The sequence below is a fragment of the Schistocerca gregaria genome, chromosome 6, assembly GCF_023897955.1.
Source record: "Schistocerca gregaria isolate iqSchGreg1 chromosome 6, iqSchGreg1.2, whole genome shotgun sequence".
Classification (NCBI taxonomy): domain Eukaryota; kingdom Metazoa; phylum Arthropoda; class Insecta; order Orthoptera; family Acrididae; genus Schistocerca; species Schistocerca gregaria.
Genome location: NC_064925.1, coordinates 2593367 through 2609535, shown reverse-complemented (window position 1 = coordinate 2609535; position 16169 = coordinate 2593367). Strand labels below are relative to the sequence as shown.

General features: G+C 40.2%; 1 protein-coding gene across 1 annotated transcript in view; it reads right to left on the bottom strand.

Annotated features, from left to right (window-relative positions):
• Window positions 1-16169, bottom strand: part of LOC126279039 (cGMP-dependent 3',5'-cyclic phosphodiesterase-like) — a 227079-nt gene that overhangs the window by 100408 nt on the left and 110502 nt on the right. The window contains exon 7 of the mRNA XM_049979443.1: window positions 2574-2799. Coding sequence (XP_049835400.1) covers window positions 2574-2799 — 226 coding nt within the window. The remainder of the gene's footprint in view (window positions 1-2573; window positions 2800-16169) is intronic.

The following is a 16169-nucleotide window of genomic DNA, read 5'->3' as shown; positions in this document are numbered from 1 at the left end:
GTATCCAAGGAATAGAAAAGCAACTGGAATCACTCAACAGAGGAAAGTCCATTGGACCTGGCGGGATACCAATTCAATCTACACAGAGTACGCGAAAGAACTTGCCCCCCTTCTAACAGCTGTGTACCGCAAGTCTCTAGGGGAACGGAAGGTTCCAAATGATTGGAAAAGAGCACAGGTAGTCCCAGTCTTCAAGAAGGGTTGTCGAGCAGATGCGCAAAACTATAGACCTATATCTCTGTTGTCTATCTGTTGTAGAATTTTAGAACATGTTTTTTGCTCGAGTACCATGTCGTTTTTGGAAACCCAGAATCTACTCTGTAGGAATCAACATGGATTCCGGAAACAGCGATCGTGTGAGACCCAACTCACTTTATTTGTGCATGAGATCCAGAAAATATTAGATTCAGGCTCCCAGGTAGATGCTATTTTTCTTGACTTCCAGAAGGCATTTGATACAGTTCCGCACTGTCGCCTGATAAACAAAATAAGAGCCTACGGAATATCAGACCAGCTGTGTGGCTGGATTGAAGAGTTTTTAGCAAACAGAACACAACATGTTGTTATCAATGGAGAGACGTCTACAGACGTTAAAGTAACCTCTGGTGTGCCACAGGGTAGTGTTATGGGACCATTGCTTTTCACAATATATATAAATGACCTAGTAGATAGTGTCGGAAGTTCCATGTGGCTTTTCGCGGATGATGCTGTAGTATACAGAGAAGTTGCAGCATTAGAAAATTGTAGCGAAATGCAGGAAGATCTGCAGCGGATAGGCACTTGGTGCAGGGAGTCGCAACTGACCCTTAACATAGACAAATGTAATGTATTGCGAATACATAGAAAGAAGGATCCTTTATTGTATGATTATATGATAGTGAAACAAACACTGGTAGCAGTTACTTCTGTAAAATATCTGGGAGTATGCGTGCAGAACGATTTGAAGTGGAATGATCATATAAAATTAATTGTTGGTAAGGCAGGTACCAGGTTGAGATTCATTGGGAGAGTCCTTAGAAAATGTAGTCCATCAACAAAGTAGGTGGCTTACAAAACACTCGTTCGGCCTATACTCGAGTATTGCTCATCAGTGTGGGATCCGTACCAGATCGGGTTGACGGAGGAAATAGAGAAGATCCAAAGAAGAGCGGCGCGTTTCGTCACAGGGTTATTTGGTAACCGTGATAGCGTTACGGAGATGTTTAACAAACTCAAGTGGCAAACTCTGCAAGAGAGGCACTCTGCATCGCGGTGTAGCTTGCTCGCCAGGTTTTGAGAGGGTGCGTTTCTGGATGAGGTATCGAATATATTGCTTCCCCCTACTTATACCTCCCGAGGAGATCACGAATGTAAAATTAGAGAGATTAGAGTGTGCACGGAGGCTTTCAGACAGTCGTTATTCCCGTGAACCATACGCGACTGGAACAGGAAAGGGAGGTAATGACAGTGGCATGTAAAGTGCCCTCTGCCACACACCGTTGGGTGGCTTGCGGGGTATAAATGTAGATGTAGATGTAGAGCATACAATTGATCCCACGAAATTCTGAGATCAAACATAATAAGGTATCTCAAAAAGAATTACCTCCATCATGCCAGCCAGCAAGCATACTGAAAGCTTCTATAATGGGAAACCCAACTTGTGCTTTTTCCAAGTGGCTTCCTCAAACCCATGGGTCAAGGCACTCAGAGAAATTACTTCCAGAAAGCATTTGGCTCAGTATCACATCTTCTTTAAATACACTCATATGGGGTATCAAGCGATTTTGTGACTAGACTGAGGACTTCTTTATGAGCATGATGTAGTATGTTACCTTGGATGGAGAATCAACGAAATGTAAGAACAATGGAAATTCCTAGATGGGTTATACATAAAATAAAATAAAGGTAACCACTCACCAATAGCTTTTATAGAGCAGGTTATATAAAGGGAGCTATGCAGTTAAAGTTGAGACTACAATACGGGACAACTCTTTGCAATCATTTTAGTCCAGAGGAAAGAATATGTGTAAGTGTGTTGGAGGAATTTGAGGGCTGCATAAAATAAGACCAATAGGTAATGGACCACAATTTACACCTGGGTACCTAGACAACTTTTTAGTTGTAACTTCGGCAGCCATCTAGTGTGAGAGAAAATGGAAACTCCCCTAAAAGTTAGAACAGAAGGTATGAGAACCGTAAACACATTTACTGACCCGGCTATATGCAGTGAGCTACGCAGATACAATGGAGACTGATTATTAAGATTTTCCCACAATGCCAATCCAGTCATCCAGGTTTAGATTTCCAGCTGCTTCCCTAAATTGCTTACAGCAAATGCTGCGATGGTAAGACATAACAAATTTCCTTACACATGCCTATACAAGCTATTCTTGTGCTCCACCTTTAATGACCTCACTCTTTACAGGACATTAAACTCTAAACTTACTTTCTTTTCTTCTTGTGGTCTATGTTAATAAAGTGAATTTAAGATGATTTAGAAAGTGCAATTAAATAATTCCTACATAAATACATCAGTCTCACTTTAATAGTGTTAAATGCAACAAAAAATACATAAAGCAGAGGAGGCTACATACCTTCATGTGATACATCATAAGCTCATTTGCCATCTTGTACCTCGCCTGTGCTTCCTGTATCTTCTTATACACTAAGCTGTGCATAATACTTATGCCACAGTAAATACTAAATGCCATTGCAACTTCTTCATCGAACACATCAAAGTAGTAGCCATTTCTCTTGTTACACATCTGGGCAACTCCCACTATGACATTTTCATGGTGAATAGGAAAGCAAAGTATGTTCCTGAAAACACAAGGGGAAAGTCTTATTTTATAGAAGGCTTATAAATTAGTAGGTGCAACTTAAGAAGTAGAGAGAGAATTTGTTGCAACATTTTGACACACTACATGGAAGCTCAAAAAGGTTAACAGTGTAATTCAGTAATCTGTTAAGCTTAAACCAGTGACATACATACTTCATCCTAATACATACTGCCTCCAACCTATATGCTTACTATGCCAATTTAATTATACACACGCTTAATCTACAAAATACAGAGGGTTCGCGATAGTTTTTGAAACAACATATCTGTAGCATAAAATAGTAACGTAAGCACAACTACTGATGGAAATTATTCAAAAATGCTATCATATTAACAAAAAAAGGTCATAACTATTGCCAGCAACAGTATCACCACCACCACCACTACCACCACCAGTGTGCTACAGTGAGAACAATTCCTGTTATCATCAGTTGCATAAGTGCAATATGTTGAAAACCAAATATTCACATTTATAAATGAGTGCAGCATTTCATATTTTTCGCTTTAGTTTAAAAGCTTAAGCAGCCATCTTGGACAGTTTCCTTTATATGGACATATTTTGAATTAAAAGTAATAGACCTATGAACAGACAAGGAGAAATTCAAATTCTTGTCACATTGATCATCTTCATGCTTTAGATCTGCATAACAATCATACATAAAATAATGAGACATAATTGCTGGTCTGTTTTCACCTTAAGGATGTGAAATTTTCGGTACTACTAGTCAGCAATTGTGTCTCATAATTTCATAGCTTTTGTGAGTACATTTCCATTTTGTCACAATTTAGGTATTTACAAAGGAGACTGCTTCTTTAATTTTTCAATTGATTGACAAGATTAGTGGCCCCAAGAAAAATATCTACAATAGTGTCATGCTCATTCAAAGCAACTACAGTGAACAGGGATAATATAGCCTGCACTGTCAGACAACAGAATAAGAAAAAAGAAGTGGTCTTCTAAGATTCAGTAATACACAATTATCATTTTACAATTTTTACTTGTATCTGCATGTTACCTGAACTCTATTGGTCTGTAAATTTTCTTTCTCAACAGAGACAGAAAGTTTTGTTGAACATGCATATCAGAGCAATGGTCTCCGACTATGGGTCATTCAGATTGACAGGATCCCTTAAGATGTGTCACAGGACATTATTACAGTTAAAGAGATCACGAAGGAACCAAACAGAATTTGATTCATTAGGAGCCAGTGACCTGTTAAACATTTATGAGGAAAACATAAAAGGTTAAATGTGCAAAAATTAGCTCAGTGTGTATTACCATTGTAGGCAGGGTAAAACAAATTAGTATAATCTAAAGGTTAATGTTTTGTACAGGAAACTTGGTGGAGACAAAACAGTGTCAACAGCTGAAAGTGCAATTAATTTTAAATGCTTCTTTCATACATTTAGATGCACAACTCCTTGCCAAGAAAACCTGAGTACACAATAATGGGACCTAACATGCTATTTGTGTGTTACCAGCAAACATGGCCTTGTAGATCATGATTCAGTTTTTAGTGCAGGGTCAATGCCTTATATATTCAAATTGTTAATTACCTTCAATTTAAATATATTTTGTGTGTAGGTTTCATAAAAAAGGAAAAACTTCCATCAGATATGCAAAAAAATATTGCCCAGGTGCAAATCTTTCATTGTCTCTGTACAATCAGTAAACATGTTGAGGCTGATGTTCAGCAGCTAGGCCTGCCAGATGATTTGAAGACCCATTCATCAACTTGTCACTTGCAGATAAGACAATCTGTAAAAAAATATTGAAATGTTTAACGCCTACACCAGTTTCAGCATGAACTTTTCCATTAGGTCAGGTTCTTGAATTATCTCCCCCTTTTTCATTATCAGACCATGTGGAACTTATTTTCAGCATTTCCTATCTTTGGGGATCAAGCTGTATTATGTTAATTTGGTTTGTTATACTGTCAATGGACTACTTAAGTATTCTGTTATTGCTGGTGTGAATGTAACAGAAACATTTATCTTTGGAAAGAACATCTGGAGAAAATATTGCTGGTTTGTAAATACAGTAGAGAACACAACTCATAAAAAGAGATATTCACGACCTAAACTACTGCAATGGGCTATTAACAAACTGTTAAGAAACAGTATCCACCAAACAATAGGTTTATGACAAACATGCACAGTTTACTTGACAAGAGTTTAACTATGAGATGAGAAATGTGTATATGTTTTAGAGGGTGTGTCACTAAATGTATTGCACAATGTCCTTTAAAAGTCTTATATAAGTCTATTGTATGTGATAAAAGAGATAAAAATTAGTGGTCTTAATCAATACTGGGCCACTGTTCAAAAGAACACAAACTTTTCTTATGTGGATTGTAAAAAGATTGGATTACAATAATAAAAATCCTGCAAGGGACAACACAGTGCTATTCAAAAAGAAGGAACAGATACCACATATTTATTACTTCCAAACTACAAAAGAAAGAAACCCAATTCCAACATTCCTGGAAAGAGAAAAGTTCAAATTTTTATGCATTCAATGTGAGCACCATGTGTTACATGGCAAAAATCAAAACAGTGGCCCATTTCCTGCCACACAAGCAGCTGGTGCCTCATTATCGAATTCACAGCTTCAACAATGTGATAAAACAGTCTTTTACACAACCCCATAGATAAAAGTCGCAAGGTGTGAGGTCTGGACACCTGGGAAGTCACCAATGATGAAGTTCATCTTCTGCTTCTCCTCTTACATTAAACGTCCTGGAATGGGTGCTCACATTGAATGCATAAAAATTTGAACTTTTCTCTTTCCAGAAACGTTGGAATTGTGTTTTTATCTTTTGTATTTTGGAATCAATAAATGTTTGGAATCTGCTCCTTCTGTTTGAATGGCCTTGTATGTAAAATATGGGAAAAGCAACCACCAACCTATAGTGGAGTGACTCGTGGCACATAGATACATGGAACAGAACACAGTGTTCATTAGCTTTCAAGCTCTGGCTCGTTTTCTAGAAAAAGCTACAGGCATTCACACTCATAACCACACAGGCATCCAAGTACACACTACCACATCCACAGCAACACTGAATATTCATTATTACCAATTACTGATAGTAGTTGCTTGGAGTGATACACATGGGGAGGGGATAGGGTAAGACACATGAATCAATGAAAGTAGTGGGATAGTGTGAGGCAGGAGCAGGAAATACAGGTAACTCAGCAGTGCACAAGACAAAATGAGTTCTGAGGGAGCAGAGCATATAAGAGATATAAGGAGAGGGTGGGGGAGTAGGTACAAAACTGGAGATAGAGTCAGAAGGGGACACAGGGAGGTGAGGTTGAAAGGGAGAGGATGGGAGTGGGATGGAATGGGGGAAGAGGGAGGAGAGGAAGGGAGGGAGGAGAGGAAGGGAGGGAGGGAGGGAGGGAGGGAGGGAGGAGAGGAAGGGAGGGAGGGAGGGAGGGAGGGAGGGAGGGGAGGGAGGGAGGAGACAATGAATGCAGGATAAGCTGGGGAGACAATTTCCACCCACGTAGTTCAGAGAAAATTGTGCTGAAAGGGTGTATCCAAATTGCAAGTGTCGTGAAGCAGCTGTTCAAGTCGTTATGGTTGTGGTGTGCAGCAGGTTTGGCAACTGAACGGTCAAATCTATGGCTGATCACAGTTTGGCAATGGCCAGTCATGTGAGTGGACACAGTCGGTTACCTGTCATGCCCACATAGAATGCTGCACAATAATTACAGCATAGCTGATATATAACATGGCTGCTTTCACATGTTGCACTGTCTTTTGTAGGGTAAGAATGTCTGTGACTCAACTGTGGTAAGAGATGGTGGATGGACGTATGGGATAGGTCTTGCACCTGTGTCACCCAGAAGGGATGACCCATGGTGTGCAGGATTTGAATGGGGATGGACAATATCTGTAAGTTACATGGGTAATGAAACACTGCTTTGAGTGAAGTAGATAGGATTCTGGGTATGATATCCATAATTTTTGCAAACAATGAGATGTACTCGAAGCCGTAGTAAAGAAAGTGGTTGAGTTTGCAAGGCCAGAAGAGCGCTAGTTAGTGGCAGTTTACCAGGTTTACTTGTATCAGAGGAGGAAATGGCAAGGGAGATCTGTTTATAGATGAGCTGGATAGGATACTGTCTAACAATAAAGGCTCTGGTAAGGTCACTGGTACATTTAAACAACTCCTGCTTTCCACCACAGATGCGGTGGCCATGGGTGGGCTGTAAGGAAGAGACTGTTTGACATGGGGCAGGTGACAGTTATCAAAGAGGAGCTGCTGATAATGATTGGTGCACTTGATATGAAAAGATGCAGTTATTGAGCCATTTGAGAGGTGGAGATCAACATCTAGGAAAGTAGCTCGTTGAGTTGACAAAGACCAGGTGAAGCAGACTACAGAGCAGGTGCTAAGGTTGTGGAGGAACGAGTAAAGGTAGGATATGCTATGGGTCAAGATCATGAAAATGTCATGTATCCCTTAACCAAGCAAGAGCTTTTATGTGTTCACTGGATAGAAAGGATTCCTCTAGATGGCTCAAAAATAAGTTGGCACTGAATGTGACTGGTCTGGAGGATTAGGAAGGAGGTGGTGGGTTTGGTATCAGGAAGACCCTGAGGAAGGTAGTGTTCCATGGCCATAAGGCCTTGGGCAAGGGGGATGTTAGTTTACAAGGACGTTCCAGCCACAGTGAACAACAAAGACTGTAGTGGTAGCATTACATTAACTGTGGGAGGTTTTGAAGGAAATGAACAGTCTTGGATGTGGGTTGGGAGGTTATGGACAACAGTTTGGAGCTGTCGGTCAACAAAGACAAAGGTTCATTCTGTGGGAGCACTGTAGCCAGCCCCAATGTGGTGACTGGTAGGGAGACATGTAAGGTTGGTTTTGTGGTTTCTGGAGAGGAAGGAGAATGAGAGGTTGCTGGTGTGAGGAGGGAGATGGACTCAGATCTTAGGTTTCTGGATGGACGTCAGGCCTTGAGGAGCTGCTGAACTTCTGGGATAGTGTCATGTGTGTAAGGTTTATATGCAGGTGTCAGGAAGTTGGCAGTGACCCTCAGCCACATAGTCACTACAATTCACAAGCCATTGTTTGTAAAGAGGAGGATAGGGTCTGGATTGGTTTTCACATTATGGAAAACTATCTGTTCCATAGGAGTGATACTGGACTCACTACTAGGGAAGGATTTAGGAACTCAAGGTGAAGGTACAAGTGAAAATTCTTGAAATTGGAAGAGGATCACAGTTGGAATCATGTTGGAACTGTTTTAAAATAGGTTTCATATGGGGGTTTTGGTTGACTATTGTCAGTGGGGTGTGTGGTGAAGAAGTGTTTCAACTGCAAAGAATAAGGAAAGGAAAAGATGTCCTCTACAAGTCCAGCATGTTGAAATTAGGTTTGAGGCTAAGGGTGACACTTTTAGAAAGTACTGGGACTTCTGCAGGAGACAGAGTTTCGGCAGAAAGGTTGACAACAGTGTTATAGGATGCGTGTTAAGGGACAGTGTGTTTCACAGAGGGTCGAAGAGGTTTTTGGGGATGTGGAAGGTGGAGTAAATCAGAAAGGCATTGCCAGGGGGCTATAAGGGATTGACAGGTGATTGGGTCAGAGGGCTAGAGGTAATCCCATGCGGCCATCAGACAGGAGTAGCTGTGACTGCTTCCAGCTTCCTCAGGTGGTGCTCAGAATGCTGTGCCCACTGACAAGACTTTCTATTGCAATGATATCATTGAGGAATTTGTGGTCACTGAGTAAATGGATTTCACAAAAGGAGCATAGGCTCTCAGGTATGGTTTCAGATTGAACTCTATGATTATGAAGGACCACACTGGTGAGTATGAGGGACTGAATCGATTGGAAAAGGCAAAGATTCTTGTGGGAGAATGGGTGGCAATTTAAATAGTAAGCCAGTTAAATGGGATACCACATTTCGGACAAGAACTCAGAAAGAGGATGTGTTATTGGAGTTTTTCTAGGGCAAAGGAGAGTTTTCAAATTTGCAGAGGTAGAAAAAGTACGAATTCATGGTTAGATGGTAGGGAAAGAAACAGTGAGACTGAAAAACTAGTTTGAAAAGGTTAAAATAAAAAAGTGAAAATTTATAGTGGAAGTGATATAATGGAGATAAAAATGGTAGATGCTATATAATGGAAAATCCAGGATGGAATAATGACAATAACATGAAAATGATAGATTGCTGAGGTAGTGAGTTGCAGACAGGCACAACAAAAAGAATGCTAAACAAGCGAGCTTTTGGCCAAAAGACCTTATCTAAATTAGACAGCACACACACACACACACACACACACACACACACACACACACACACACACACACACCTTCACGCAAGCACAATTCACACACATGACCACGTTTTCATCACTCCACTACCCCTCCATGCCTTGTGCATCCTTTCAAACTCCTATCCAACTTCCATCACCCAATTCTTCCCTGTCCAGAATGTCTACTCCCTTCACCTACCACTCTCAACTCCCCTCTCCCTTTATGCAAGCTCTCTCCTTCCTTCTCCCACCCACACTCCTCCCTTCCCTGCCTGTCACCGGCTCCTTCCCTGACTCCCTATATCTCTTATAAGCTGTACCCCTCATATCTCCTCTCAGCTTGTCATGTCAGCACTAAGTCATCTCTCTTTCCTGTTCCTCCTCACACTACCCCTTCCTTACTTTGTGCATACTTCCCTACTCTTATCCTACATCCATCAGACCACGCAAATGCTACCAATAATCAGAATATCTGCAATAGTCTGTATTTGGGGGTCTTTGTATCTATCTTTGGGGTCTGTGTGTCTATCTTTTACTAGAAAAAGAGCTGAGCTCAAAAACCAGTGAACACAGTTTTCTGATATGTACGAGGGTCGGTCAAAAAGTAATGCCTCCCATTTTTTTTCTACTTAAAAAAATTAAGTTAAGTGAAAAATTTGAATTTGTCGCCATTCCTCAAACCTTCTTCTGCAATCCACTGCAGTAGTAACTTTCTGTGTCAACAGGTGGCAGCACAGCAGAAGTTTGTAAGATGGCCGACATCGATGTTCGTTTGAGACAGCGTTGTGTGATTGAATTCTTGAATGCAGAAGGTGAAACGCCCATACGCATTCATGAAAGAATGAAGAAGGTGTATGGTGTTGTGACAGTGGATGTCAGCACTGTTAGACGATGGGTTCGTCGTTGTAAGGAAGCTGAAGGGCAAACACCGTTGACTGACGAAAAGCGGAGCGGCAGGCCGGTGAGTGCAGTGAATCCACACAACATTCAGCAAGTTGATGACATCATTCGTGGTGACCGTCGGGTGACTGCAGATGAAGTGTGTCGCATTATTTCTCTTAGTAAAGGCAGTGTGATCACGAATATTAAACAATTGGGGTACTCAAAAGTTTGTGCACGGTGGGTTCCAAGAATGTTAACCGATCAGAATAAAGAGGCAAGGAAAACAATAGCCTCCCAACACTTGCAGCGCTTCCGTTTGGAGGGAGATGAGTTTCTGAAAAAAATTGTGACCGGGGACGAAACATGGGTGCATTTTTTTGAACCCGAATCAAAGAGGCAGTCAATGGAGTGGCGTCACACAAGCTCGCCGAGGAAGAAAAAATTCAAAACTGTGCGATCGGCAGGGAAAGTTATGGCAACAGTTTTCTGGGATACAGAGGGTGTGATTCTTGTTGATTTTTTGGAGCAGGGATGCACAATAAATTCTGTTCAATACGTCACAACCCTCAAAAAACTTAAAGCACGTCTTCAGCGAGTTCGCCCAACAAAATCAATGGCAGATGTTCTTCTTTTGCATGACAATGCAAGACCACACACCAGTCGTCACACCTCTGACGAGATTGTCAAAATTGGATGGGAAGTTTTGCCTCATCCCCCATACAGTCCTGACCTGGCACCATCAGACTTCCATCTGTTTGGGCCACTAAAAGAAGCTCATCGTGGGATTCATTTTGAAGATGAGGAGGCCGTCAAAACATCCGTGTGTCAATGGCTTAGGAAGCAGAGCTGTGATTTTTACCGTGCTGGGATACATGCCCTTGTTCAAAGATGGACCAAAACTGTAGAGATGGGCGGAGATTACATTGAAAAATGACAAAATGATCCTCAATGTTGTGGTTTTCAACCTATGTAATTGCATTTAAATTTCCTGACAATTAAACGTAGAAAAAAAAATAGGAGGCATTACTTTTTGACTGACCCTCGTATATGTCTGCGCCGCCCATCAGTCCACTATAAAACAATTGGATTGATGCATAAAAAATTATCCATGTTTAGTTTCCAAAACAGTCACTCACTGCTGAATCTTAAAGGTACCTGGGAAGAAAAATAGGTCACTCTTGTTGTGAAACAATAGAGGATACATTGATAGCTAAAATGCAGCATGTTATTTAGTAACAATAGATGTGAGATAAATTTTAGAAAACAGAATTTCACTGACACCCACATTCTCCCTTAAATTACGATAGGTGACAACTGTTATCTTACAATGATCACAAATGAAACAACAGATTACAATGAAGCATTATTCACAGACATTCGTGGCAGCATTCATTATGAGACACACGTAGGAGTTAACAGGAACACAGAAAACTAATGTTATAAACCAAAAAAACATTGGTTACTATTGGTTCAGATTTCACTAAACTTTCAACCTAAACAAAGAGAATTCACTACTGGTATCACATTAAAATATTGTCAAATAATTAATGTAAATGGATGTAGATTCTCAATGGCAAACCTGAAATTATAAAGTTGTGTATCATCTAAAAAGAGAAGAACAGTCTAATTAGTGAACAAAATTTTCTAATACTGACAAAAATCTGAAAGTAAAATGTTACAAAAAGACATACTAATTATCTAAGAAAAAGCTGCTGTAAGATTTTCAGAATTATATTTTAATTATTTTGCAGGTCTACCAAAGTGGTATAAAAACATGATGGTAGGGAATATTTTCTTGACATATGGTGAGAAAGATGAGAGCAAAGTCAAACCCAGCAGACAATTAGTTGAGTGCAGGCACAGAGAGTTGTAGGTAGACAGGTAAAATATACTGTAAACTGGAGGAATTAAGAAAACAATGAGAAGAACAGGAGTGGGGACTGGGATGTGGCAAACTGAATTACTTAAGACTCCACTCTTTTAGATTACTTGAATGGACAATTAGTTACAAAATTAGTTCTCACCTGGAAGAAAAAAAAGCTGTCAGAAAGAACTGTATTAGTATGAAGCAGTAGAACTAGTGGTGACATTTCAAATATAAGCTTTCCTCCTTTGTCTGTCACACAGGTCTCAATTTTTTAAAAAGCTCAATTGCATTTCTCATATAGATAATGAAATCAGCTACCAATAAGAGCTTAATATGTTCACTGAAACTTTGAAATGGAGGAACTTACTAGAAAACTCACTAAGAAATTTTGCAGCTGAAAGAGTATACCATGGTGGGTCCATCTCATCATGAAGTATTCTACCAGGTGTGTGATATATATTTTTAGAGCAATACACCAGCATTCTCACCTCAGCCTTCACTGCACGTAATTACTCCAACAGCCTAGTTAAAAAGCACATTTCCCTCCAAAAACGACTTTGGAGCACACCATTGGTCACTCAGTCGTATACTGGTCTGGAATGTGTTATCAGCTACTTTGACAGGTCCACGACTTTCTAAAATCGTGCCCATAAATGAGATCCATTCTGTCTGAAATTTTGCCCGCCACACCTGGAGTATCTTCCTGTCACCCTCCCAATCTCCACAATATTCTTGTCAGACCCTATGCTGCTTCTGCACCCATCTCCCTAACCCATGGCTGTGACCAACCCCACTGCAAGACTTGCCCTATGCACCCTCCTACCATCAACTACAACAGCCCTGTAACTGGCAAAACATATACTATCAACAGGAGAGCCTTCTGAGAAACTACACGTATCAGGAGAGCCTTCTGAGAAACTACACGTATCATATACCAGCTGTTATGTAAACACTGTTCATCCTTCTACATCGGCATGACTACCACCAAATTATCAATTACGATCAATGGGCAAAGGGTGTATACTGGCAACTCGCAATATTATACAACATGACAATCGTGACCTCTGTGCATGTTTCAGCACATGTGCCATCTGTATTCTTTCCCCAGAAATCTGTTTCTCATAACTCGGCAGGTGGGAACTAGCACTACAGCATGTCCTTGGTTCTTGCTGCCCACCTGGCCACAATTTATGTTAATTTCTTCTGTCTCAGCATTTCTTCATTGTAAGTACTCTTTGCTTCACTCTGTTTTGGTTTCTGCACCTTTCATTGTCTTACCCGTCTATTGTTCACACCCCCCCCCCCCCCCCCTACCCCCTCTCAACTCTCTCACACACAATGCACTACTTAGCTTTTCAATCTTATTAACTCATGAATGATGTTTAAGCAGTGATCTCTGTCTGCATATTTCCCTGTCTTCTACCTTTAAGCTCTCAGGTTTTCAAATCTTGTCCGATGCAGTACCCAACAATCAGTCTTTCCTTCTCATCCCATACGGTAAGTCTCCCCAGACTCGCAGTTCTGAGTGACTTTCCCAAAATCGTCCCCTTTTCCTAGACCTCTCCAGTCCTCTTCCTTCACCCCCCTTCCTTCCCCTTCAACCCTCCTGCCTGAAGAAAGAGCCACTATCCCTGAAGGCTTGCCTGTAACAACTGTCGTGTGTGTGTGTGTGTGTTCTGCCGCTGCCTGGTGAATAGACTGTTTTATCTATCCAATTTGCATGTGTGCGTGTGTGTGTGTGTGTGTGTGTGTGTGTGTGTGTGTTTGTGTGTGTGGGCCAGTCAAGGACATAGCCAAATGTGTCAGGGGTGTTGGGACACCCCCCCCCCCCCCTCCCAAAGCATTTAAATGAAAGTACACATGACCTAGCTGCTGTAAAGTGAAATTGCAAGATATTTTGATTTTCAGTCACATGAAGAAAAAAATGGGATACGCACTCTTGATAGTTAACATGGCCATCAATATATTTAAACTAACGATATATCAATAACATTATCAACTACCATCCATTCCTACTTTAGCCAAGACCAACTGAACATTGCTTGCTTGACTTGAGATCAGTTGTTGTTTTGTTAATCAGTTCAGTTCTTACTTACAGCTGAATTTAATGGAAGTGCAGCTGTTTAGTTTTTTAGTGCAGTGTGCTGTTTGAGAGTTTCTAATTTCGAATAAGTTTGTAACAAAAAAGAAGAGGGAAATTGATTCTGAGTCATTCACTATAAATATGGTAAGTTAAAAATATGCAAGTACTACTATAAGCTAATTACATGTCTATGGCAGTTTAATGTTAGCATTGGAGCTGTTATTTGGAGACTGGTAGAACTATGGATTTGCAGTAATTCAGTGTTTCACAAGGCAGCAGAGTGGTGAAGATCATTGCAAATAACATTACATTAAAATTAATATATAAAAATACACTTGGATTTGCCTATGTTGCCCAAAAATTGTGTTGATCAATAAAAGATATCGCCCACATGATTATGGATGCAGTCCTTTAAGAAACTTGCCTGAAACTGCATCAGTAGTGGACCAAATGACAAAATATTGCCCAATCTGGTCACATGGTCTATACCCAATAATGAAAACCATTTCAATACAGAAACTTTTTAATAGCTACTTGCAAGTCACCATTCAGCTTCCAAAATAATCAAAATATTCCATGCCTCTCCTCCTACAAACTAGCATATGGGCGCTCTTGGTTTGTGGAAACCAGAAGGGGTATGTGGTGACAGCAGATTCTATAGTTTATTCATTTCTGAAGCAATTTTTCAGTGGGCTACTTGAATTCATCTAAGCCAACTGCATCCTGAATCCCAGCCCCCCCCCCCCCCTCCCTTTTTCATCTATTCATGCTCTTGTAATACTGTAATAACTGAAGGCAAGAATTCCATGCACAATTACTCGTTAAATATGCACATGTTCCTGCACTGTCAAATGACCAAATGTGCTCAATTAAAGGAAAAACATGTAATATCAGAATTCCACCTTTCATTGAGACGCATTTTATTTTGTTTTAAAACAATGTAAAACCAGTTTCTGCTAATTTTAAACACTCTGGGGTAGCTTTACATGTTGAGATGTTGAGATAGCAATGCTTGGACTCGAGAGGTGACATGGTTCAAACCCATCTGCCGCCAACCTTGATAATGGTTTTCTGTGGTTTTCCATTTTCAATTTAGGCTAATGCCAGGGCTGATTTACTATAGGCCACAGACAATTCCTTTTGGTATTTCCCTCTTTCCTGACAAATTCAAATTCCCTTACAGATGCAGCCTTTCTGCTTAAATGATAAGAGCTGCATTGAAGGTAAGCATAGCATATCTTTGGAGACTCCTAGCACTAAAATCCACATGATAAATAAATAATAATCAAAATTCACCCCATTCAGGCTTATGCCTTTATATGCTGAGACCTCCTTTAGTGCAGAAAATGATCTTTCTATTTGGCAAGGTGTAACAGATGCATGCTTAAATGAGGAAATCTGGGAAAGTGTAAGAGCGAATAATTCCACTGTTGGTCATAATTATGGCTTCCCTAAGAAGTCGTGTTCATCCATTCCTGATCACTTCCTCAGCTCAAATCCAGATTGAAAGAAAAAGAATGTAAAAAGACCTTGGAGGGTTAAAGGAAATTGAAGCGTGACTGCTTCCTAGTGGTTTACCAAAATACAATCCTCCTAGGTCATGAGACTATATTTCTACATGAAAACTGCGAGATCACTGTCAAATAAAATGGTTTAACATTTCTTTACGGAAATCCACATTCTATGGAGCAAAATTCAGAAAATGCACTATAAGATATTCTGGATTAAAGTATAAATATGTCATATCTACATCTATTCTCTGCAAACCACTGTGAAGCACATGGCAGAAGGTACATTCCATTGTACCAGTTGTTAAGCTTTCTTCTCATTCCATTCACACTGGAGCATGGGAAGAATGATGGTTTGAATGCTTCTGTGCTTGCAGTAATTATTCTAATCTGATCCTCATGATCCCCAAATGAGATTTATATATAAGGGTTGGTGTATATTCCTAGATGCTTCATTTCAAACCATTTCTTGAAACTTCATTAAGAGACTTTCTCGGGATGGTTTATGTCTATTTTCAAGGGTCTTTCAGTTCAGTTCCTTCAGTATTTCTTTGACATTCTCCCATGTATCAAACAAACTTTTCACCATTCGTGCAGCCCTTCTCTTTACATATACATTATCCCTTGTTAGTTCTATTTGGTACGAGTCCCATACACTTGAGCAATATTCTAAAACCGACCGCATGAGTGGTTTGTAAGCAATCTCCTTTGTACACTGGTTGCATCTCCCC